The 25,182-nt window shown below is 46.4% G+C and overlaps 1 protein-coding gene and 1 long non-coding RNA gene across 2 annotated transcripts in view; one reads left to right on the top strand and one right to left on the bottom strand.

Moving 5' to 3' along the window:
• LOC119979036 overlaps positions 1-17,465 on the top strand; it is a 47,224-nt gene extending 29,759 nt beyond the window's left edge. The window contains exon 3 of the long non-coding RNA XR_005463624.1: positions 17,244-17,465. This is a non-coding gene — a long non-coding RNA (uncharacterized LOC119979036). The remainder of the gene's footprint in view (positions 1-17,243) is intronic.
• Positions 1-22,247, bottom strand: part of myo15aa (myosin XVAa) — a 205,720-nt gene extending 183,473 nt beyond the window's left edge. Inside the window, 6 exon segments of the mRNA XM_038821008.1 lie at positions 33-129; positions 6,865-6,939; positions 7,972-8,081; positions 13,774-13,837; positions 17,206-17,288; positions 22,176-22,247. Coding sequence (XP_038676936.1) covers positions 33-129; positions 6,865-6,939; positions 7,972-8,081; positions 13,774-13,837; positions 17,206-17,288; positions 22,176-22,238 — 492 coding nt within the window. The 5' untranslated portion in view covers positions 22,239-22,247.
• Between the last annotated feature and the right edge of the window lie 2,935 nt (positions 22,248-25,182).

The raw sequence follows: 25,182 nt of genomic DNA, 5'->3' as shown, positions 1-25,182 counted from the left end.
AATATATCTAATCAAATGCTGCTGCAAATTACCTGTTGTATCACATTGTCTTTGCGTTTGTGGTGCACGGCAGCTAGATATCGGAGAATCAGTTTGGTGGCTTCAGTCTTGCCTGATCCACTTTCACCACTTGATAAATAAAAAGAAACACAGTGAGTGTACGATCCTTCTGCCTTGCTAGGGGTGGATATGGTGTCTGCAGTAGCAGTTAAAATGCTAACTTGCACAGACAGTGACAGGCCAAATCCAGGAAACCGACACAATCTGAGACAAGTTACTTGGGAGCAACATTAATACAAGTTGTAATGATCGAAGGGATGGGATATTGAAAGATGCAATTATGACTTCTTTCGTTACTGGAGAAGTTGGGGAAAAGACAATACCAGATGTACTCAGGAGAGGAAAAGGAGAAAAACACAGTTGTGTGCTAACACACCACAAAACGGTTTGCCAACTCTGGTTGGAGATACCCCTGGAGGATTCTTCATAACTTTGCTGTTTTTTAAAATAAAATTTAGAGTACCCAATTCATTTTTTCCAATGAAGGGGCAATTTAGCGTGGCCAATCCACCTAGCCTGCACATCTTTGGGTTGTGGGGGCGAAACCCATGCAAACACGGGGAGAATGTGCAAAATCCACACGGACAGTGACCCAGAGCTGGGATCGAACCTGGGACCTCGACGCCGTGAGGTGACAGGGCTAACGCACTGCGCCACCGTGCTGCCCCTAACGTTGCCATTAATTACCCAAAACCTCCACGCACTTGGTCTAAAAACCTTTCCTACCAATTGGAAGCAAACAGACTGTTCCTTAACCAATTGGGTGATTCTTGACTATTTGTCAAACTGCCTGTTTTACTTATCTACAATATTTTTATAGCTAATAAGTAATGGTATTTGTGGTCATTTGTCCCTTGATTGGACAATCACCACAATGTTCAAGGAAAATTAAAGAATGATGTAGAATTACATGGAATATACAGCCCACGAGCAGTCTAACAGGCATCAACTCATAATTCTGGTTACATCCATGTACATCTTTCTTTGCACCATCTCCAATGCTTTGTATCCTTCTAATAATCTGGCAACCAGAACTGTACGCATGACTCCATGAACAGTAAACCAAAAATCGATACAGGTTGAGCAGAACTTCTTTATTTTTCTATTCCATACTCCAGGAACAACCGGGAGTGATGTGTTTGCTTTTCCTGGGACATTATTAACCCATGACTCTACTTTTCATGATTTAGAACATAGAACATAGAACAGTACAGCACAGAACAGGCCCTTCGGCCCTCGATGTTGTGCCGAGCAATGATCACCCTACTCAAACCCACGTATCCACACTATACCCGTAACCCAACAACACCCCCCTTAACCTTACTTTTTAGGACACTACGGGCAATTTAGCATGGCCAATCCACCTAACCCGCACATCTTTGGACTGTGGGAGGAAACTGGAGCACCCGGAGGAAACCCACGCACACACGGGGAGGACGTGCAGACTCCACACAGATAGTGACCCAGCCGGGAATCGACCCTGGAGCTGTGAAGCATTTATGCTAACCACTAAGCTACCGTGCTGCCCATTTGTGTGTTTGTACGCTGAGATCCCTTTGTTCTTCTACCCCATTCCCATTCGGATTCTTATTTTCCAAGTCGTATGTGATCTCCTTGTTTTCCTTACCAAGTATAATACCTCACACTTAACTGTGCTGAAATTCATTTTCTAATTATATGCCTATTGTACAAGCTAACGTTTTACAATTTGTTGCAATCCTCACTGTATGACTCTTGTCTACTCTCTGCTACTTCTTCAAAGTATGTAATGAGTTTGGTCAAGCAAGAATTTCCCTCATAAAACCCATGCTCACGGTTGATTATATATTTATTATTTTACATTTTTGTTTTCTAGATATTTTTCTACTTTCTCCTTTAGTTAGCGCCCCATCATCTTTCCGATTAAACAAATCTACATTGAGCTGACTGGTCTAAAGTTCCCTGGACATGTTATATGTTTTAAAAATGTATTTGTTTGTGGCATTTATTACCCATCCCAAATTGCCCTTGAGCAGGTGGTATTGAGCTGCCTGCTTGAACCACTGCAGTCCATGTGGTGTAGGTACACCCATTGTGTTGTTGGGTAGTTCCAGGATTTTGACCAGCGATAGTGAAGGAACAGTGATATAATTCCTAGTCAAGATGGTTAGTGACTTAAAGAGGAACTTCCAGGTGGTGGTGTTCTCATGCAGCTCTCGTCATACTCAGTGGTGAAGGCTGGGTTTTGGAAGATTCTGTCAAAAGAGCCTTGGTGAGTTGTTGCAGTGCATTTTGTAGATGGCGCACATTGTTGCCACTGTGCATGGGTGATGGAGGGAGTGAATATTTAAGATAATGGATGGGGCGCCAATCAAGCAGACCGCATTGTCCTGGACAGTGTCAAGCTTCTTGAGTGTTGTTGGAGCTGTACTCAACCAGGCAAGTGGGGAGTGTTATATCACACTCCTGACTTATCGATTGTGGACCGGCTTTGTGGAGGTGAGTTACTCCCCTAGAATTCCAAGCCTCTGACCTGCTCCTACAGCACGGTAGCACAGTGGATAGCACTGTTGCTTCACAGCGCCAGGGTCTCAGGTTTGGGTCACTGTCTGTACGGCGTCTGCACGTTTTCCCTGTGTCTGTGTGGTTTCCTCCGGGGCTCTGGTTCCCTCACACAAGTCCCAAAAGACGTACTGTTAGGTGAATTGAACATTCTGATTCCACTTGCAAACCATCATCAGCCAGGAGCGTCAAGCGGATGAACCATCTCGGCCTCCTTTTGAGTTTCCCACTATCACAGGTGCCAGTCTTCAGCCAATTAAGTTCACTCCACACGATCAAGAAATGGCTGGAGGCATTGAATACAGGAAAGAGTTTGGGTCCTGATAACTCCCAGGCTGTAGTATTGAAGAGTTGTTCTCCAGAACTAGCCATTAGCCAAGCTATGCTAGTATGACTACAACACTGGCATCTACTGTTAGGAAAATAAAGGTAGCTTTAAGGGATTTATATTTGTTTTGGTAAACATTAGAAATCAGTAAGAAGTCTTACAACACCAGGTTAAAGTCCAACAGGTTTGTTTCGAATCACTAGCTTTCAGAGCACTGCTCCTTCCTCAGGTGAATGAAAAGGTAGGTTCCAGAAACATTTATACAGACAAAGTCACCAGATGCAAGGCGATACTTTGAATGCGAGTCTTTGCAGGTAATTAAGTCTTTACAAGTCCAAAAGGAGCAACTGGAGAGAGGGATAATCACAGGTTAAAGAGATGTGAATTGTCTCAAGCCAGGACAGTTGGTAGGATTTTGCAAGCCAAGGCCAGATGGTGGGGGATGAATGTAATGCGACATGAATCCAAGGTCCCGGTTGAGGGCGTACTCATGTGTACGGAACTTGGCTATAAGTTTCTGCTCGGCGATTCTGCGTTGTCGCGCGTCCTGAAGGCTGGCTTGGAGAACGCTTACCCGGAGATCAGAGGCTGAATGCCCTTAACTGCTGAAGTGTTCCCCAACTGGAAGGGAACATCCTGCCTGGCGATTGTCGCACGATGTCCGTTCATTCGTTGTCGCAGCTTCTGCGTAGTCTGGGCGTTCCTTGTACGATGGGTTTCAAGATGCCCTCGATGTAGCCAGAGAGGTTCTAACACAGGGTCCCATTGCCTGATACAATAGGACGGCCTGGTGTGTTGGCCTTGTGTATTTTCGGGAGGCAGTAGAGATCTCCAATGCGGGGCGTACGTGTGATGAGAGCACGTAGGGTGCTCTGAAGGTCTGGATCCAAGTTCTTTATCAGTCTGTTGAGTTGGTGGGTGTGTTCCTTGGCCTGATCTGCGGGTAACTGTCTGTAGCGTTCCTGGTTGTTGAGTTGTCGGTACACTTCTTTGCAGTAGTCCGTTCTGTTCAGTATGATGGTGGCCCCTCCTTTGTCTGCTGGTTTGATGGCGGTTGGTCTTGAAAGCGCAGATGGCGTTGCGTTGTGCTTGGGTGACATTTGGGGCTGTCTTGTGAATGTGACCGATGAATCTGGCATTGATGCGACTCCTGTCGGCTTGAGCATACATGTCGAATCTTGGACAGCGGCCTTCCGGAGGGGTCCAATTCGACTCTTTCCTCTTCGGTTGCTGCACCGCAGATCTCTAGGTCTGCAGTTCTGGTTCATTGGTCGTCTCATTGGGTTCGCTATCGGCCTCTTGGGGTCTGTGGAAGAACTCCCGGAGCCTCATTCGCCTGATGAATTCCTCTGTGTCTGCCGCGAGACTGATGAGGGCCATTTTGGTGGTGGTGCAGAAATTGAGCCCTCTGCTGAGGAATTCGTCTGGCTGAAGGGAGTACTCCGACAATTTGACAATAGATTTCCGTGTGTTGTTTTCTACTGTGGTACCGGGAGAGGCTTGGTTGGTGCTGGTGGTGATGCCGAACATCTCAAGCTTCCTGTTCTTGGTGTGCATATAGGTGATGTATATCGTTGTCTCATCTGTTTGGCAGTGTTCCGCAGCTGGTCTGCTGCGTCCTGAGTGCAAATTGAGAATATGGACTCTATCTTGGTTTCCAGGTTGCGGTGTCTGCTGTAGAGCTGGTTGAGGAGTGTGAGAGAGCTGCGACGGCAGAGTCCCTCAGCGTAGTCTGAGTGGACATTGTATTTGCCAGTCACCTTGCGTGCTTAAAAGGGACTTTATCTTAATTAGACCATTGTAGATTAAGATGTGCTTTGTAATCCGTGTTAATCCTGAAACCAGTGTATAAGTGTTAAACTGAGGGCGGAGTAAAGGCGTATCGTATTAAAATCCAATTTTTTCACGTTCAATAAATGTTTTTTCCTTGTCGTTAAAACAAATTAGCCATCGTGTGACTGTTCCTCCATGTGTTATAAAAACAACAAATAGAGTCTATAGAGCCAGTGTTCCATTCTGGGATCTTCCTGTCATGTTATTTTTAAAAACTTTAGAGGATCCATTTTTTTTTTCTAATTAAGGGGCAATTTAGCGTGGCCAATCCACCTAACCTGCACATCTTTGGCTTGTGGGGAGTGAAACCCACGCAGACACGGGGAGAATGTGCAAACTCCACACGGACAGTGACCCGGGGCTGTGATCGAACCCGGGTCCTCAGCGCCGTGAGGCAGCAGTGCTAACCACTGCTCCACCGTGCCGCCCTCTTCCTTTCCAGTTATAACATCAACTGGGATCGTAACAAAACCCATCAATATGGAAAATTTCCATGGTATGTCCTGTCCACAAGAAGCAAGACAAATCCAATCTGGGCAACTATCACCCCCATCAGTCTACTTCCAATCATCAGAAGGGATGAAAGTATCACTGACATAGCTATGAAGTGACATTTACTTACCAGTAACCTGCTGATTGAAGCTCAGTGTGGTACTGCTAGGACCACTCAGCTTCATTCTACATTCCAGCATGGAGCAAAAGAGCTGAATTCGAGGTAAAGTGTGAGTTGCTGCTCTTGACATCAAGACAGCATTTGGCTGAGTGTGGTAACAAGGAAAAACTGAAGTCAAGGGAATTAGGGGAAAAGATCTTCTTCCCCTGAGGGTTGGAGTCAGACCTAGCACAAACGAAGATGGTTGTGGTTGTTGGAGGGCAGTCATCTCAACCCCAGGACATCACTACACTCGTTCCTCAGTGTAGTGTCCGAGGTCCAGCCATCCTCAGCTGCTCTATCAATGAATGAAAACCAGAGGTCAAAAATAGGAGCCGGGATTCTCAGAGCCTCTGCTCCACAATGGCGCTCAGCGTGGAGGTGGAGAATGGGGCGCCAGACCCTCGATCAGGTGCAACACCGCTTCTGCAATTCTTCGGGAACCGGAGAATCGCTGCCAATCGCGGGCGCGAGGTCGACGCGGCACCAGTCGGGGGCCAGTCAAAGAGGCCCCCGCGGCGATTCTCCGGCAACAACTGGCCGAGTTCCCGCCGCCGTGGTTCACTCACGGTTCCACCCGGCGGGCACTCGGAGTAGCGGCTGCGGACTCAGTCTGCGGCCCTGGTGGGGGGGCGGGGGATCCGTCACCGGGTGTGGCCTCTAGGACGGCCAGGCTCGCAATCAGGGGCCACCGATTGGTGGGCGGGCACGATCTGGGGGGGGGGTGCTATATTGTCAGGGCCGGCCCGCTGTGTGGGACCGCCATGTTGGGCGGGGCCGCCGCCACCACACGCGTGCATGGACCTCCGGCCGGAAGTGCAGGACCCCGTATTGGTAGCCGGAGCTGTGAGGACTACCCCGGGACCCTGCAAGCCCCCTGCAAAACGGAGAATCACTCTGGACTTTCTCCAGGTAAGTCTAGAGTGATTCGCGCCCGTTTTCTCGCGGGAGTGGGGACATAGCCCCATTATCAGAGAATTCCACGCAGGATGTTTACTGACAGAACAAGAATAAGAGATGCACGGAAACACCACCACATGCGAGTTCCTCTCTAAGGTACACACGACCCTGACTTAGAACGATATCGCCATTCCTTCACTATCACTGGGTCAAAATCCTGGAGCTCTCGTCCTAATAGTGTTGGAGGTGTACCTGCATCAGGTGAACTGTATATTTCAAAAAGGTGGCTCACTACCACCTGCCCAAGGGCAATTTTTGATGGGCAAAAAAATGCTGGTCCTGCCACATGCCAGGAATGAATAAAATAAATAAATACACAAATAAATAAATTATTGTGTTTCCTGACTCTTGAAAGTGTGAAATTACCACTGATATCTGAGTAGATGCTTTGGAGATTGGGAGAATCAAAGGTCCTTATTTGCACCCAGTGCATCTCTGAGTGCCTCAAAATAAAACCAAGAACTGAATACGATTAGAGAAAATTCTTTACCTGATTATAATGCACTGATTGTGTTTGGCATCAACCATCTTTGAGTAGGCCACATTAGCAATAGCAAAGAGATGTCTGCAACAAAGAAACACAAATCTGGTAATTACTAAACATTCTAGTATTTCAACACAAGAGCATTTATTTTGTCTTTTTCAATATTGCGCCCCACACCTTCCGGTCCGGAATCTCAGTGTAATCTAAGTCACAGGATGCCAATCCTACTACAGCCGGTCTCGTTGCTCATTTAAACTTATTTCATTCTCCTCCTTTCCTGGGCTTTGGGAGATCCAGACCGGGCAGCATGGTAGCACAATGGTTAGCAGTCTGGCTTCACAGCACCTGGATCCCAGGTTCGATTCCTGGCTAGGTCGCTGTCTGTGCGGAGTCTGCACGTTCTCCCTGTGTTTGCATGGGTTTCCTCCGGGTGCTCCGGTTTCCTCCAACAAGTCCCGAAAGACGTGCTGTTAGACGTGCTGATTTCTCCCTCTGTGCACCCGAACAGGCGTTGGTATATAGTGACTCGGGGCTTTTCACAGAAACCTCAAAACAATGTTTTTAAAAAAAATAATTTAGAGATCCCCATTCATTTTTTCCAATTAAGGGGCAATTTAGCGTGGCCAATCCACCCAGCCTGCACATCTTTGGGTTGTGTGGGCGAAACCCATGCAAACACGGGGAGACTGTGCAAACTCCACCTGGACAGTGACCCAGAGCTGGGATCGAACCTGGGACCTCGGCGCCGTGAGGCAGCAGTGCCAACCCACTGTGCCACCGTGCTGCCCTTGCAGTTTTAATGTAAGCCAACTTCTGACAATAAAGATTATTATTATTATGTTGGCAGTAGCTCAACAGGCAGCCATTGTTCAAGATATTAGCAGGCCAGTCATTCATGGAGGTTCAAGGTGACCAAACTGGATTCTGTTCTAAATGTTCATGCTCGTTAGCATTGATGACAAGTTTGCAGTTAGCAGAGAGCCTGGCTACTTCTAGCCCTACCTACTCCAGTGGCCGTAAACTCCTGAATTGTCGCTCCCACTGAGATTATTTGCTGAAGACACTGTCTCTCATAGTTCCTCGTTCCCAGTGAAGTTATAGCTGGGCACTTACGGTGGGTTTTCTGTAAATGATTTCCCTTTATATTTCAACACCGCGTCAGTTCCATAAATGTTGTACATTTTATATGGATTCACAGATAAGAGGATGCTGCCAATGTAAGTCTGGAGGAAAGAAACAAATTTGTTTAATAAGAGGTGGGTTTTTTAAAAAAAATAATTTTTATTAAGATTTTCACAAAATATAAACAACAAAACAATATTAACAAAACAACCATGGTTAAAAACCCAAGAACAACAACCACCCAACTACAAAAGCAACTACAAAAACAAAATTTTTAAAAAAGCAAACAACAAAAAGGAAAGAGATAACACACGCCACATTCAACAAACCCATGTACCCAATTCTCCCTCCCACCGAACCAAACCCCCCCCCCCCCCCCCCCCCCCCGGGTTGCTGCTGCTGCCGGGCTATTTCCCTACAGTTCTGCCAGGAAGTCCAGGAAAGGCTGCCACCGCCTAAAGAACCCTTGTACTGATCCCCTCAGGGCAAATTTCACCTTCTCCAATTTAATGAACCCCGCCATATCATTGATCCAGGCCTCCACGCTTGGGGGCCTCGCATCCTTCCAATGAAGCAAGATCCTCCGCCGGGCTACTGGGGACGCAAAGGCCAGAACACTGGCCTCTTTCGCCTCCTGCACTCCCAGCTCCACTGCAACCCCAAAAATTGCGAGTCCCCAGCCTGGCATGACCCTGGATCCTACCACCCTCGACACCGTCCTTGCTACCACCTTCCAAAACTCCCCCAACGCTGGGCACGCCCAAAACATATAGGCGTGGTTCGCTGGGCTCCCCGAGCACCTAGCACACCTGTCTTCGCCCCCAAAAAACCTACTCATCCTCGTCCCAGTCATGTGGGCCCAAGGCAACACCTTGAACTGTATGAGGCTAAGCCTCGCACAGGAAGAGGAGGAATTCACTCTCACCAGGGCATCCGCCCACGTCCCCTCCTCAATCTCCTCACCCAGCTCCTCTTCCCATTTACCCTTTAGTTCCTCCACCGAGGCCTCGTCTACCTCCTGCATTACCCGGTATATGTCCGAAACCCTCCCTCCTCCAACCCACACACCTGAGAGCACCCTGTCCCGTACCCCACGTGGGGGCAACAAGGGGAACCCCTCCACCTGCCGCCTGGCAAACGCCCTAACCTGCATGTACCAAAACATGTTCCCCGGGGGATACCCAAACTTCCCCTCTAACTCCCCCAAGCTCGCGAACCTCACCTCCACAAACAGGTCCCTCAACCTCCTAACCCCTACCCTGTGCCACCCCAGAAATCCGTCATCAATGCTCCCTGGAACAAACCGATGGTTCCCCTGTATCGGGGCCTCCATCGAGCCCCCCACTTCTCCCCTATGCCGTCTCCATTGCCCCCAAATTTTGAGGGTAGCTGCCACCACCGGGCTCGTGGTATACCTCGTTGGAGGGAGCGGCAACGGCGCCATTACCAGCGCCTCCAGACTCGTGCCCACACAGGACGCCACCTCCATCCTCTTCCATGCTGCCCCTTCCTCGTCCATTACCCACTTACGCACCATCGCTGCATTGGCAGCCCAATAGTACTCACAGAGGTTGGGCAGTGCCAGCCCCCCCCCCCCCCATCCCTGCCCCATTCCAAGAACACCCTTCGCACCCTCGGAGTCCGATGCGCCCACACAAATCCCGTAATACTCCTGTTAACTCTCCTAAAAAAGGCCTTCAGGATAAGGATTGGAAGGCACTGGAACAGGAACAAAAACCTCGGGAGCACCGTCATCTTAACGGACTGCACCCTCCCCGCCAGTGACAGCGGTAACATATCCCACCTTTTGAACTCCTCCTCCATCTGCTCCACCAACCTTGTGAGGTTGAGCTTGTGCAGGGCCCCCCAGCTCCCAGCCACCTGGACTCCTAGGTACCCTGCCTGCTTCAGTGGGAGCTTACCAATCCCCTCCTCCTGATCCCCCGGGTGCACCACGAACAACTCGCTCTTGCCCAGGTTCAACTTATACCCAGAGAAGCCCCCAAATTCGCTGAGAATCCTCATCACCTCTGGCACCCCCCCCCCCCCCCCAACCGGGTCCGCCACATACAGCAACAGGTCGTCCGCATAAAGCGACACTCGATGCTCCTCCCCACCCCGCACCAGGCCCCTCCAGTTCCCTGACTCCCTCAACGCCATGGCCAGGGGCTCAATTGCCAACGCGAAGAGCAAGGGGGACAGGGGACACCCCTGTCTCGTCCCCGGTACAGCCGAAAGTACTCCGACCTCCTCCTATTCATGGCTACACTCGCCATCGGGGCCGCATAGAGCAACCTCACCCAACGGAGAAACCCCTCCCCAAACCCAAACCGTTCCAACACCTTCCACAGATACCCCCACTCAACCCTATCAAAGGCCTTCTCCGCATCTAATGCCACCACTATCTCCGCCTCCCCTTCCACAGCCGGCATCATAATGACGTTGAGGAGCCTTCGTACATTAGTATTCAACTGCCTTCCCTTCACAAACCCCGTCTGGTCCTCGTGAATGACCCCCGGCACACAATCCTCTATTCTTGTGGCTAAGATCTTTGCCAGCAGCTTGGCGTCTACATTTAGCAGCGAGATCGGCCTATACGACCCACACTGCAGAGGGTCCTTGTCCCGCTTCAGGATCAAGGAAATCAGCGCCTAAAAAGAGGTGATTGACATCAGTGGAGAAACTGTCAGTAAATCTGATAGAAGTATTCAAAATCATGAGGGGTCTGGACAGAGTAGATAGGGAGAAACTGTTTCCCTTGTGAAATGATTGAGAATTAGTAAAAGAAGCATAAGTAAGAGGAAGATTTTTTTTTTCACACAGTGAGTGGTTAGGGTCTGGAATGCACTGCCTGACAGTATTGTTGAGGCAGGTTCAATTGAAGCATTCAAAAAGGAATTGACTGCTATCTGCACCGGACAAATGTGCAGGGTTAAGGGGAGACGTTAGGGAAGGTGGAACTAGAGACCCAGTGCAGACACACTGGACAAATGAAGCGGGGCAGCATGGATCACAGTGGTCAGCACAGTTGCTTCACAGCTCCAGGGTCCCAGGTTCGATTCCTGGCTTGGGTCACCGTCAGGGCGGAGTCTGCAAGTTCTCCCCGTGTCTGCGTGGGTTTCCTCCGGGTGCTCCGGTTTCCTCCCACAGTCCAAAGATGTGCAGGTTAGGTGGATTGGCTGTGCTAATTTGCCCTTAAAAAAGGTTAGGTGGGGTTACGGGGATAGGGTGGAGGTGTGGGGATAGGGTGGAGGCATGGGCTTGGATAGGGTGCTCTTTGCAAGAGCCAGGGCAGACTCGATGGGCCCAATGGCCTCCTTCTGCTCTGTAGATTCTATGATAACTGCACTATGACGACCTCCTTCTATGCCGTAACTATTCTGTGATTCTCTGAATTCTGTAAATAGGGCACTGGTGGGAGGGAGTTACTGAGTAACAGCGTGAGTGAGCTGGATTAACATCAGTAGAGATACCATCAATAACAAAAGGCGCAAAGTGCAGCACGGTGGCTCAGTGGTTAGTACTGCTACTTCACAGCGCTGAGGACCTAGGTGCGATCCCAGCTCTGGGTCACTGTCCGTGTGGAGTTTGCACAATCTCCCCGTGTCTGCATGGGTTTCACCCCTACAACCCAAAGATGTGCAGAGTAGGAGGATTGGCCACGGTAAATTGCCCCTTAATTGAAGAAAAAAAAGGTACTCTAAATTTATATTTAAAAGATTTTTTTAAAACTCAACTTCCTATATATGGTGCCAAATTCCCATTAATACCATTTTCTTTAATCTTATCAACGAGCCTTCCACGTTACACCTTATTAAAATTATTTTGAGAATCAGTATTCGCATCTAATGATTCCTTTAATTGGTACACATTGTTATTTCCTCAAACAAAAAAATTTGATTCATCAGATGCAACTTGCCTTTTGCAAATCCATGTTGCCTGGTCTTGATGACCTCATAGCTTTCTAGAAGTGTGTTCATTTTTATTGTGTGATCTGACCTCTTGAAGCTCACCCATTGTTGATGTTAATCTGACTAGCTTGCTTATCTATCGTTCACATATCTCATCGCTCCATCTCCTCCGCTTGTTCCCTTTCACTGCCAGTGCCACAGCCTCTCTGTGATAATTGATGCAAAGCATCTCCACATTCCTTCATGCTCCAGATATCCAGATTTTTCACTGCAGTTGGAATTCCCTGGTTCTTTAACTATTCTTTTCCTTTCATGTGTTAATAAAAAGCTTTACCATTTCCCTTCCCAGTCCGAGCAGGCACTCTTCACTCCTCCCCGTGCCCTTTGTAAATATTTTAATTTGCTTTGCCTTCTTAATTATTATATTCTGTTTGATCTTATTTTATATTATTGGTCCAGGATTTGTCGTCTGCCTCCTTTTTCAAATCTTGTTTGAATTTCAATTTTGTCATTCATTCAAAGAACTCCAACTTTTTGTTACTACCTGGCGGGATATGTGCAGCTTCCACTCTAATTATCTTCCATTTCAACCTTTCGCACTGTGCATTCCCATATCTGCCAACTTTCCTTCAGGTTTACCCCAAAAGTTCCCATTTTTATCACATTGAGATTGGCTTTTTTTCAGAATTAAAAAAAAAAAAATCTTTGTTTATTTATCATTTTTCTATTGAATTGAATTGTCTTTGGTCACGGTTTCATGGCAGCTGGAGTGGCGCACTGGGTAGCTTTCCTGCCACTGAGCATGAAGGCCCAATGTTCAAGTCCCACTCCAGGACTTGCTGGCCATGAAAGAACCCTGGCACTGGTAAGCCAGCGCGTATCGATGCTGGTCCCAGCCTGGAAAACGAGGGAGGGCGAGTGGCAGGAGGATCATCTAACTGCAACCACCCACCCAATCCCAAAATATGATGACTGATATGACAGTGATGGATCAGCACATTGTGGTGACCCCACGTAGCATGGGAAAAGGAGAAAGAGCAACCATTTTGTTTTTGATCACTATTTCCTAGACGCTTCTCCAACTCTTGCATTACCAACTCCTCTCGCTTAATTTCCTAAAACTCGATCCAGAATATTTTCCTTGTTGAATAATATGGAACTGAAAACGCGGCTGGACAAATTGTATAAACACCCCTTCCTTCCTTGCCACTTACATTTCTTTTGGGATCAGGATTATTGCCATTCACTCCTGTTACTGAGAATTCCCTGATCCTGACAAATTAGGTTCTTTTCCCGTCAGTCTGGTCTAAATAAAATTCGAGATGGATTTGTAGGTAACAATTATTATTTATTTTAATCAACTTGCAAGTAGGACCCACTCTATCAAGGGACAGGACACAGCCTTGGTCTCCTGTATCTTCCAGAGCGAGCGAGAACAAAGGGAACAGAACTTTTCTTACATACACATTCAAGTGGCATCAAGGTTCACAAACATGACCAAATGAGGCAACAGTACTGAATGCAAAATTCCCATAGGTCATCCCTATACACTTCCTGACCTGGCCATATATCCTCAACCCTGAGGCCCTCTATTACCCAGCATTCTTTCCATCCCCCTTTGCACGAGGATCTGGTCCTAACAACCGCCCATCCCCCTCTCTTTGGCCATGCTTTGCTCAGTTCCTTTGTTCATTCCCTGATAAACTCACTACCCTACTCTCCGGCTCCTATACCCGGGTCTATCCTCTACATTATCCTAACTAATTTTCCCAGTTTGTATCACATTCGTTTGTTCAATTCCTCAATCCAAATTCAACAGCTCATTGTAAGTTTGCTTCTCTTACCCTGAACATGTAGGAACAGCTGATTTTACAATACTTACATATATAATATGCTGTTCAAACCTCTTCTTTAAATTGTATAACACTGCGCCATCATGTAGATCTCTAAAAAAAACAGAAATATCACATGGGCCTTTAAAAGGTGCAAGAAGACAATGTGAGAACATTTTTCTTAAAGGCTTGTGACAAATGCGTAAAGACCTGCACACACATTGTTCAATAACTCACGTGTACTGTGCAAAGACATGTGCATGTTGGGAGAAAAAAATTATTCACGCTGATTCCTACTTGCATGTAACCTGCAGCATTCCTTGTTGACATCACTGAAGAACGCTTCTGTAGATAACAGCCTGCAGCTCTGTCTGCTCCCAGGAAATCGAATCAATGTAGTGTACATAGTGCCACTTGAAACAGTGTTCTGTGAACGTACTCCCACCCCCACCCCCCACCATCTCCTCGCCCCACCAGTACTGACCAACAGCTTGCAACTACAGCATACACATTTTTACACATACTACCCAACGGTTTGCTTGTCACTGACGTTATCCCAGACCGCGCTACTGGCTTTGTGCTGGATATACACTTCCGAACTTTGATTTCGCATGAGACACTCTTTCCCTTTTGAGCTGTCACTTGTCACAAGTAGGCTTCAATGAAGTTACTGTGGGGAAACCCCTAGTCGCCACATTCCGGCGCCTGTTTGGGGAGGCTGGTACGGGAATTGGGCCTGCGCTGCTGCCTTGTTCTACATTACAAACCAGCTATTTAGCCCGGCATGCTAAACCAGCACCTATATTCCTTTGCGAACTGAGAAACCCCTAGGCGACTGTTTTAAAATCAACTGGAAAGAACACCAGCAGACCGGCTGAGCAAACAGTTGGCCAGCATCCCTCAACTCCTTGGAGTATGTTTGATTTTAAAAGTCTGATCAGTGCCCGCCAAGTGGTGTAAGCACAGAAACATCATGGTGTTGTATCGTCATTCATTTCAAGGATTTGCATGCTGTCTCCAACTAAAAACTCCTGGACTGAAGTCCGCCACAAAGGAAACACCTTCTGGATTTTGGCTTCTCGGACTTTGGAAATCATGTCAACTAATATTCAAAGGACAAAGAGCAATACAGCACAGGAACAGGCCCTTCGGTCATGATACCAACCTTTGGCAAAAGCCCTCAGCACTTCCTTGTGTGGCTATCCCGCTACACCCATCCTATCCATGCTTATGTCAAGATGCCTTTTGAGCACCCTTCTAACTCAAAACCAGCACCACAAAAACTCCATCAGAACAACCCAGTGGGTAGGCACATAGCCTGGCCTCAATAGGTCAGATTATCCGAGGTTCAGAAACAGACTGCTCACACAGATCCCCAGATACCACTTCAGGTACCGACGTGACACATGGAATGGATAAAACACTCCGAATATACACTTGCAGCGTGACCCTCACCACTTAGGGATTTGGGCACATCCGCCTCTGCTAGTTTTGAGATTTTGTGACTTATTCTACAAAATGCAGAAAACAGGTTTGACTTCGATACTTTCCATGTAAACTTAAAAATAAACAATCACAAAAAAGGGATTGCATACAAAACCCGGACACATTTCAACTAACCCTAACACAAAATACTAACCCGACTTTAAAAAAAAATTTGTTCATGGGACGTGGGTGTCGCAGGGTGTGACAGCATTTATTGCCCGTCCCTAATTGCCCTTGAGGGGGCAGTTTAGAGTCAACCACATTGCTGTGGATCGGGAGTAGATTTAGGCCAGACTAGGTAAGAATGGCAGATTTCATAGAACATAGAACATAGAACGATACAGCGCAGTACAGGCCCTTCGGCCCATGATGTTGCACCGACATGGGAAGTCAAAAACTAAAGGCCATCTAACCTACACTATGCCATTTTCATCCATATGCTTATCCAATAAACTTTTAAATGCCCTCAATGTTGGCGAGTTCACTACTGTTGCAGGTAGGGCATTCCACGGCCTCACCACTCTGCGTAAAAAACCTACCTCTGACATCTGTCCTATATCTATTACCCCTCAATTTAAGGCTATGTCCCCTCGTGCTAGCCACCTCCATCCGCGGGAGAAGGCTCTCACTATCCACCCTATCTAACCCTCTGATCATTTTGCATGCCTCTATTAAGTCACCTCTTAACCTTCTTCTCTCTAACGAAAACAACCTCAAGTCCATCAGCCTTTCCTCATAAGATTTTCCCTCCGTACCAGGCAACATCCTGGTAAATCTCCTCTGCACCCGTTCCAAAGCTTCCACGTCCTTCCTATAATGAGGCGACCAGAACTGTATGTAATACTCCAAATGTGGCCGTACCAGAGTTTTGTACAGCTGCAACATGACCTCATGGCTCCGGAACTCAATCCCTCTACCAATAAAGGCCAACACACCATAGGCCTTCTTCACAACCCTATCAACCTGGGTGGCAACTTTCAGGGATCTATGTACATGGACACCGAGATCCCTCTGCTCATCCACACTACCAAGAATTTTACCATTAGCCAAATATTCCGCATTCCTGTTATTCTTTCCAACCTTCCCTAAAGGGCATTAGTGAACCAGATGGCTTTTTTTACTACAATCGACAATGGTTCCATGGTCATCATTAGACTTCTAATTCCAGATTTTTATTGAATTTCATCTTCACCATCTGCAATGGCAATATTTGAACCTGCATCCCCAGAGCATTACTCTGGGCCTCTGGTTTACTAGTCCAGTGACAATGCACTATGCGACCGTCTCCCCATTTCAGCACTCAGCTGATTGGCTCCACTCCATTGTCCTTCCTGCGAATCTGCTTCCAGCCGTTGCCTCCATATAACAATTATCTTTGTTGTCAATCTAAATTTTGCCTTCACAACGGAACCTGGTGTCCTTCTGTCCTGCTGCCCTGAAATTTTTGAATTTATTCTGTCAGGATTATTTTCTCTGTCCTGTTACGCAGATTGTCTTAACTTTTTTAAGATTCTTTTCAGATGGAACAGCTTTAGCCAATCAAGTCCCACTTCAAAGCTCATTCCTACAATACTGAAGAGTGGTCTCATTAACCTCTGCAGGATCCTAAAGTAACCAGGACTGTCAGCATTGTCTCAGTTGTTTCCTTTAATTAAGACGCTAGACCTTTCCTGCAGGTTTGCCAGTGAAGCTGAGGCAAGTAGGTAAGGAGACTAAATGAATTAGAAAGGTGTTGGGTGCTACATGCAGGAGAATGGGAATGAGAATATAACAGCCATGATTGAATGGCGGAGCAGACTCGATGGGCCGAGTGGCCTAATTCTGCTCCTATGTCTTATGGTCTTATGCTGAGCTATGAAAAGGGTGCATGCTGTAGGGTGGGGCGACTTACGAGTTCCACAGTGTAGAAGACCTGGGAAAGGATAAGTTAGACTAGGGAATGTCCAACACACTATGAATGCATGTGTGTAGATAAGACAAGATTCAGCTAAACTTACTCCAACTGGGTCATATCTGCCACTCCCTCTTCTTCCAGGTGTTTCCGTTGGTGGACTGGAGGCTGGTCACTGAGGGAGTACATCTGGAGTCAAGAACAAATCACAGAAACACAAGCAATTAATCCTTTCTCGATTTTGGACTTGTGGATGCAACATTTGTTTTGTACTTAAACCACATCGACCCTCTACCTTAAATTAAACCCTTCCAGCTCTCGAATTCTGGGCATTTTCTTTCTATTTTCTGAATGTCCTCCGGAATATATTACTGATGAAATAAAGTTATGAGATCTCTTTATTGCTTCCCGACTTACAACCTTTTTTTCCTGAAATTGGTACACATAAATGTGCAAAGAGAGCAGATGCATTGATGTTGGGTATAGGCAAACACTGAGGGGCATTTCTGACTTGAGGTATTTTTAAGTATACCGATCTAGTTTCACAAAAATATATTTACCATCCTGACAGGTACATATCCACTGTGAAGTCAACTATGCAATTAAGGATAATTCTGGTCTGCTTACATTGTCAGCAGTAAAAGCTGGACATTGGAAACTGAAGCACTAGAATTGGTCTCAGCAAGGGAGAAGCCAGGAAAAGTCATCTCAGATTAGAAAACAATGAATCGTTGACTATGCCAGTGTGTAAAATATGAACAAGGAGCAAGAGTAGACCATTCAGCCCCTCAAACCTACTCCGCCATTTGATAAGATCATGACTGATCTGATGGTAACTTCAAATATGCATCCCGCCTCCACTGCCTTTTCAGGAAGATAGTTCCAGAGACTCACAACCCTCCGAGTGAAACATTTTCACCTCGTCTCCCTTTTAAATGGGCCACCCCTTATTTTTAAATAGTGACCCCCCCTAGTTCTAGATTCTCTCACAAGAGGAAACGTACTTTCCACATCCACCCTGTCAAGACCCCTCAGGATCTTTCATATTTCAATAATGGATGACAAATGAGAATCTGCCTTGTTCGCAAGTGGATCAGCTGGGCTCAAAAGTTCCAACTTGGAAGAAGATACAGAAAAGTAGGATTAGCACCTTGAGTGGGAGAGGAGACACCCATTGAGCTCACAGAAGCAGCCACACAGGAGTGTTGGGAACAAAAGTTTAATTTACAGAGATACAAATTAACGATGTACACAGATTCCGGATGGAACTACCGTGCTGGCTCACACTCGGGCCAGGTTTATATACTCTGATTTCCGCTCCACTGATAAGGGGGCTCCGCCCCTCAGCGGAGAAGTTCGTACTCCACAAGTCTCACAGGGAGCCTGATCGGCCCAGCCCTCTGGGTCCTGTGGGGGTTACATCACAACCGAATAGAGCATAGTAGCTTAAAGTGACAGGAGGGGGAGGGGGAAGTGCCTCGTGAAAGGCTGGAGAGTTGGATGTGCGAGAGTTGAATTCAATGGGTGCAGTGAGTGTGTGTTGGTGTGTATTTGTGTGAAAGGGTGGGAGTTGGATGTGGTACAGTGTGTCTGTGAAAGTTCGGAGAGTTAGATGGGGTACAGTGATTACGTTAAAGGGTGGCGGGTTGGATGGGTACAAAGTGTGCGTAGATGCAATTTCAGGGGGAATGATAGTCTGCTGTGGGGCCGGTTAGCTCAGTTGGTTCAAATGTACGTTTAGTAGCACTGACAGCACAAGCTCAGTCCCCGTACCAGCTAAGGTAATTCTTGGGGAGCCTCTGCTACTTGCCATATTGGGGTTTATGGTGAGCTTGCTAGAGATTGAAACGTGCGAAGAGCCATTAATAGCAACCTTTAGACAACTGAGGATGCAACATGAAATGAAAGAGAAACAGTCTGCTTAAAGTGAAGCTGTAACTGCTTTATTGGTGTGAGCAAGCTGTGCTTAATAGTAAAAAAACGATAAATTAATGTTGCCAATTGCTTTACTTTACAGAGCATTGGGAGGCGCTATGTAGATGAACCTAAATTCCTGGGGCAGGAGGAATTGTAGGATGCTATCTTCAGTAATAACAACTTGTCTTCATTAATATGGTTGCATGCAGCTGCATGTCTCGTGTGCACTCAAAAGTATGGAAATGGTGGTATCTGATAACAGGATACACAACCGACTGAAGTGATAGAAAGATTGCAGTGATTTTAAAAGGCTGATTGTAGGTGAGTAAAATTAATGAAATATTTTCACTGCAGTGTCCGAAAGTACTCTGGCGTGTTTTTGGAACTGTCGATACATTTTCCGCAAAGTTTTGCCTCACAGGGGGATGAGGTGACCTGTCCACATAAAAGTTTGAAAAGGAATGGGGACAGCAGGGACAGTGCCTGAAGTACAAGAGAGAAACAGGGCAAAGGCAGCAGAGAGGCCAGGCTCTGTTTCATGTCTTCTTCCAACTTGGAGATGAACTCTCCCAGGCTCCTCGACAGTGATATCTTAGAAGTGGTAACATAGAAACTTTAGTACAGGAGGAGGTTATCCGGCCTTTCAACAGGCACTCAACCTAAGCTGCTTTTGCGTGCTGAGACTAAACAAACGTTTGTCTTGAAGAGCACAATAAATGGGAGCAGAGGCCAGTTTGTACAGACCCTGAAGACTGCTCTGACATTCAATCATAGAACATAGAACATACAGTGCAGAAGGAGGCCATTCGGCCGATCAACTCTGCACCGACCCACTTAAGCCCTCACTTCCACCCTATCCCCGTAACCCAATAACCCCTCCTAATCTTTTTGGACACTAAGTGCAATTTATCATGGCCAATCCACCTAACCTGCACATCCTTGGACTGTGGGAGGAAACCGGAGCACCTGAAGGAAACCCACGCAGACACGGGGAGAACGTGCAGACCCCGCACAGACAGTGACCCAGCCGGGAATCGAACCTGGGACCCTGGCGCTGTGAAGCCACAATGCTATCCACTTGTGCTGCCCAAATCAGATGATGATTGATTTTTGACCCTATTCCCTAAATTCCCCCAAGTCTCTCAATCTCAGCCTGGAGTACTGTTATAACCCGCATGGGTCTTATGGGGTAGGGTGATGCACTACCCTATGGAGCTTGCAGAGTATGAGCTCCCCCGATAAAGTGGCGGGCAACCCTTAACAAAGGCAATGTGCCATTGTATAAACAGAGTTGGCCAGTCAGGCACCGACTAAAGAAGACCCAGTAGGGAACTAGTGGGCCTGTGTATACACTTAACGTGTTAGATAAAAATAAGTTGTTTTTCTCTACAACTCGTTATGGACTCCTTTCGTTGCCCCTAACAAAAAGCATACTCAATCATGAAGCATCCATAGATCTCAGGGAGTAGAGAATTCCAAAGATTCCTAATGTTCTAAGACAATGAATCCTAGATTCAGCCAGGGAAAATAACCTCTAAGTATCTACCCTGTCAGGCTCTCAAAGGATTTTATAAGTGTCAATGAGATCACCACATTCTTCTAAACCTCAGAGAATATAGACCTATTCTACTCAATCTCTCCTCATTGGACAACACTGACATCCCAGGAATCAATGTAGTGAATTTTTGTTGCTCTCCCTCGAATATCTTTCCTTAGTTAAGGAGGCGAAAATTGCACATAGTTTTGATCTGATCTCACCAAAGCCCTATATACTTGCAGCCAGACCTTCCACTTAAACTCTTTTGCGGTAAAAGGCCAACATACCATTTGCCCTCCAAATTGCTGGCTGTATCCGCATGTTAACTTTCTGCGACTTATGTACAAAGATCCCCAAATCCCTCTGAACCTCAACATTTACTATCCTCTCATCTGTTTCAAAAGATATTTTTCTTTCTTCCTAGCGAAGTGGATAATTTCACACTTCCCCAGAATATACTCAATCCGTCACCTCAATCATTTATCTGGTGATCAGTTTACTTTCCCGATCTAGCTTTGTAATAGTCAGTAATCTTTGCGAAACCCCACTTGGCCCTCTCATCTGAGTCATTGATAGAAATTGTAAACAACTGAGACACAAGCATTGATCCTTACGGCACTTCATTGTTACATCCTACCACACTGAAAATGATACATTCATTCCTATTCTCGGTTTCCTGTCTGTTAACCAATCCTCCATCCATGTCATTATATTACCCCCAATCCCATGATCCGTATCTTATCTAGCAACCTCTTGTGTCACACCTTATTGAAAATCCAAATATACTACATCTACTACATTGTAGATTCTCTACATAGTCAACGACTAATAGATTTGTCAAACATGATTTCCCTTTACAAAAACCGCTTTGTTTAATCATATTGTGATTCCTTGGGTCCTGTTACTTAATAATAGCTACAACAATGCGTTTGATGGATTCAGGATGCCCCAAACAAATTTTTTTTGCAATGCAATGTGGGAAGCGTGGCATCCAATTTATGCACAGCAAGGTTCCACAAACTGTAAAAAGTAAAGTCACCATAGTCCCAGATGACCATAGGCTGCTTTCCGTAGGAGAGCTGACTAGTGCTGATTTAACCTCAGGATCACACCTCAGGCAAGGGGCAAGGTTGAGAAGGCGGGCCTTTATGAATAACCTCAGCCGGTGCAGGAATTGAACCCACCCTCTTGGCCGCGCTCTGCATCACAAACTAGCTGTCCAGTCAACAGAGCTAAACCGGCCACAACACAACGTGAAAATGATCAGATAATCAGTTTTGTAGTAATGTAGCTGAGGATAAGTATTGGTCAAGGCACTGAGTGCTGTGCAATTCCAACTATCTTTCAGTGAAAACTGAAATCAAGTGCCCTTGGCAATCAAGTATAGCTGCCCTTTAATCCTTAGGGTGCTAAGGATAAATTTCAGCAGCTGAATTTCGTAATTAGCAGCATGCTAATTTTATGTGGTGAGCCTCATAGCACCATTTTATTCAAGTGGGTTTAACAATAAATTATGCTACACTTGAGAGCATGAACAAATGAAGCACTTCATCGCATTAATATTTATGCTCTGGTTCATCCAGTACAACATAAGAATTGTACACTAATATGCAAGTATTTACCTTATTAAACCAAGGCATTCCTTTGCCATTATCGTAATCCTCTTCCCATTCTTGCGAATGCATTTCCTTCGGAACAGGATCTGGCACCAGAGGGCCAGTTGTATTCTCTTGCCTGTAGACTGAGAGTTTTGTAACCTTTTGCATTGGTGGATGTTGAAACCCCTTCCTTGTTGAATAAGAGCCAGCCATCCTCCCTGAATCACTTTGAGACCAATGGTGTTTAGAGTGATGGCGACGAGGAGGAGGTGAGGCTCGATAACGTACTGAGTGGACTCGAGGTAGTACGACTGCGTATCTTCCCATTGCACTTTCTTCATCGTCAGGTTGTTCCATTGGCTTTGAATGTTCCCCGGTGAACTTTGGTGAGACAGGTCTCCGGAACGCTAACTCAGGGGGTTGATTAGACGTTTGCATTTCAGTTGTCGGATAATTCTGCATCTTAAATGGTCTCCTTTGAGTCTGTGGACTTCGATGTCCCATAGTTTCACTGATTTCTTTTTGAGATGGTTGTAGGACATGTGCCTGTTCAATCTTGTGGCCAAAATGTTTAAATAACGGTTTTGGTGAAGGAGACCTTTCAATTTGTCCTTCAGTATTCATACGGCCAAGTAATTTCATCTGCGGACTTGCTGAAGGTGTGCGCAAAGGGCCCATGGGTGTCCCAGCTTGTTTCATCGAAGATTGCGGAGAGGGTGGATTTGGAGATCCTCTTCCACTCATTGGCATTCTCCCTGATCTCATTGATAGCTGTGGCGAAGGTTGTCTCTGTGATGCAGTGGGACTTCTCTGCCTTACTGATGGTCGAGGTGAAGAAGGATGTTGGGGCTCACCATTATTAGGCTGTCTAAAATGTTTGAAGAATGATTTTCCAGAATTTGACTTTGTGCTGTCTGCCTGTGGAAGTTTACGGCCAAACATTTTAAATTTTGGTTTTGGAGAAGGTGTCGATGGGGAGCTCATCTGTTCCACTGGAGGTCCATTCTGCCTGAAAGAAGGTTGCTGGTAGGGTGGCCTTTGGAACCCTTTGACACTCACTAACTGTCCTTGCTTTTTAAATGATGATTTTGGGGAAAGTGATCTGCAATGTAGATTTGTTTCCACATGTTGCTTAACCGATTGCCTTGGAGAAGGTAGCCTTTGGGATTCTCTAACCATCGGGTGACGGAAACCTTTTAAATATGGGTTTGTCAGGCCAGTCTGTGAAGGCGGTGTCAGGGGTTCTTTCGTATCTAAAGAAGGACTTAATACTGATCCCAGGCCCATTGGGAGACCACCACGCTTCATAAAGGGACTTCGAAGAAAAGGCTTTGATGCTTGTTGAGGAGGAGGCTCCTGGGATGCTCTAACACTTACACGATTATGTGCTTGTTTTAGTGATGCTTGAGGGGAAGATGGTCTTGGAGTTTCCACTGTATCCAAGGAAGGTCTATGCTGCCTCACTGATTGTTGAGAAGAATTTGGTATGGGTTGATAATTTACTGCAGGATGACCAAACCGTTTTAAAAAAGGATTTCCAGAAGATGGTTTGGGAAACTCTGATGGTATTCTTTTAGGACCAAAATGTTTTAACTTTGATAAGTAAAGGGATGGATTACTACCTTGCGTAAGACTGTGTTGGGCAACTGATTGCTTACGAAACACTGTATTTTGATTTTCTCTTATGCTTTGTGATGGTCTTGGTGAGGACGGTCTTCGAATCGATGGTCTAGGTGAGGACGGTCTTTGGGGCTCATTTTTAGGCAGACCAATCCGTCGCAGGAATGGATTGCTAGATGCTGGTTTCGGGACTTTTGCCTCTGATGCCTTATTGCCAAAAATTCCCAGCGCTCGCCTTGGAGAAGGTGACCTTTGCTTTATTGATGACTGTGGTGAAGGTGGTTTTCTGAATTCTCCACCTGGCACCATTTTTAACGGTGATTGTCCACATTGCCTTAAAGATGATTTAGGTGAAGGGGGCCTCTGAGGGTCACTGTTGGGAGGTCGACCAAAGTGTTTAAATTGCTTTGGAGAGATTGGTCTTGGTTTTTCAGGAGTTGCTGCTTTCCGACCAAACATCTTAAATGGTGAGTGTGGTGGAGGTGGGCTCTGTTGTCTTAATGACGAAGGTGGTGAAGATGGTCTTTGTGAATCCCTTTTCATAGAGCTGCCAATTTTCTGTAAAGGGCGTTGGTAGGATGGCAGTGGACCATTTTGCCTTCGTGAACCTTTTGGTGAAGGATGATTTTGGAATTCTACAGAAGGGGGTGTAAAGTGTTTAAACAAATTAGGATAAACTATGTTTGGGGCGAGTGCTGCTGTTGTTTTCCTCTGGCCAAACATCCTAGTGGGCAACTGGGGAGATGTGCCTAAATGTCGAAGTGAAGGCTGTGGAGATGCTAGAGACTCAAAGTGCCTTTGAGATGGCTGTGGTGAAGATGGCCTTTGCTTTCCCCGTCCCACTGGACTGCTAGGTGATTGTTCGCGAGATAAAAATGAAGTAGCTCGTCTTAATGGTTGCGGTGAGCTTCGTTTTGGGTGGTTACTAGGGGCTGGAAACCTTTGGCTTTCAGGTGCTTTCAGACCAAATGGTTTTTGTGATAACTTTGGACTAAGCTTACCAGTGGGACTGCCAAGCTGTCTGTTAGATGGTTGTGGAGACAGTCGATAACTCCTTTGTTTAACAGGTAACTGTGGCGATAGTGGCCTTGCTCGTTGTCTCACCATGGGGCTCTCAAGGCGTCTTATTGATGTTTGGGGTGAAAGTGGACGGCCGTCAAATCTCATAGGTGGCTGATTTTGAGGTTCCATAGGCATTGGGCTTCTAAAATGTCTTGACGTCGCTCCTGAGAAAGTTCTGTTTTGATGTTCTACAGGATGGCCAAATTGTCTGAAGAGTGAACGTGGGGCTGAGGGGACATTGTGGCCATATTGCTGCAAAAATGGACTTGAAGAAGCTGAGTTTGATTCTTCATGCCAGGCAAAAGAATGGTCCTGGAATCCATCCTCTTCCAATGGATAATCAAAACTT

Source organism: Scyliorhinus canicula, chromosome 15 (assembly GCF_902713615.1).
Source record: "Scyliorhinus canicula chromosome 15, sScyCan1.1, whole genome shotgun sequence".
In the NCBI taxonomy this organism is placed as follows: Eukaryota; Metazoa; Chordata; class Chondrichthyes; order Carcharhiniformes; family Scyliorhinidae; genus Scyliorhinus; species Scyliorhinus canicula.
Note: the sequence above shows the minus strand (reverse complement) of the source record. Positions and strands in the feature narration are given on the sequence as shown.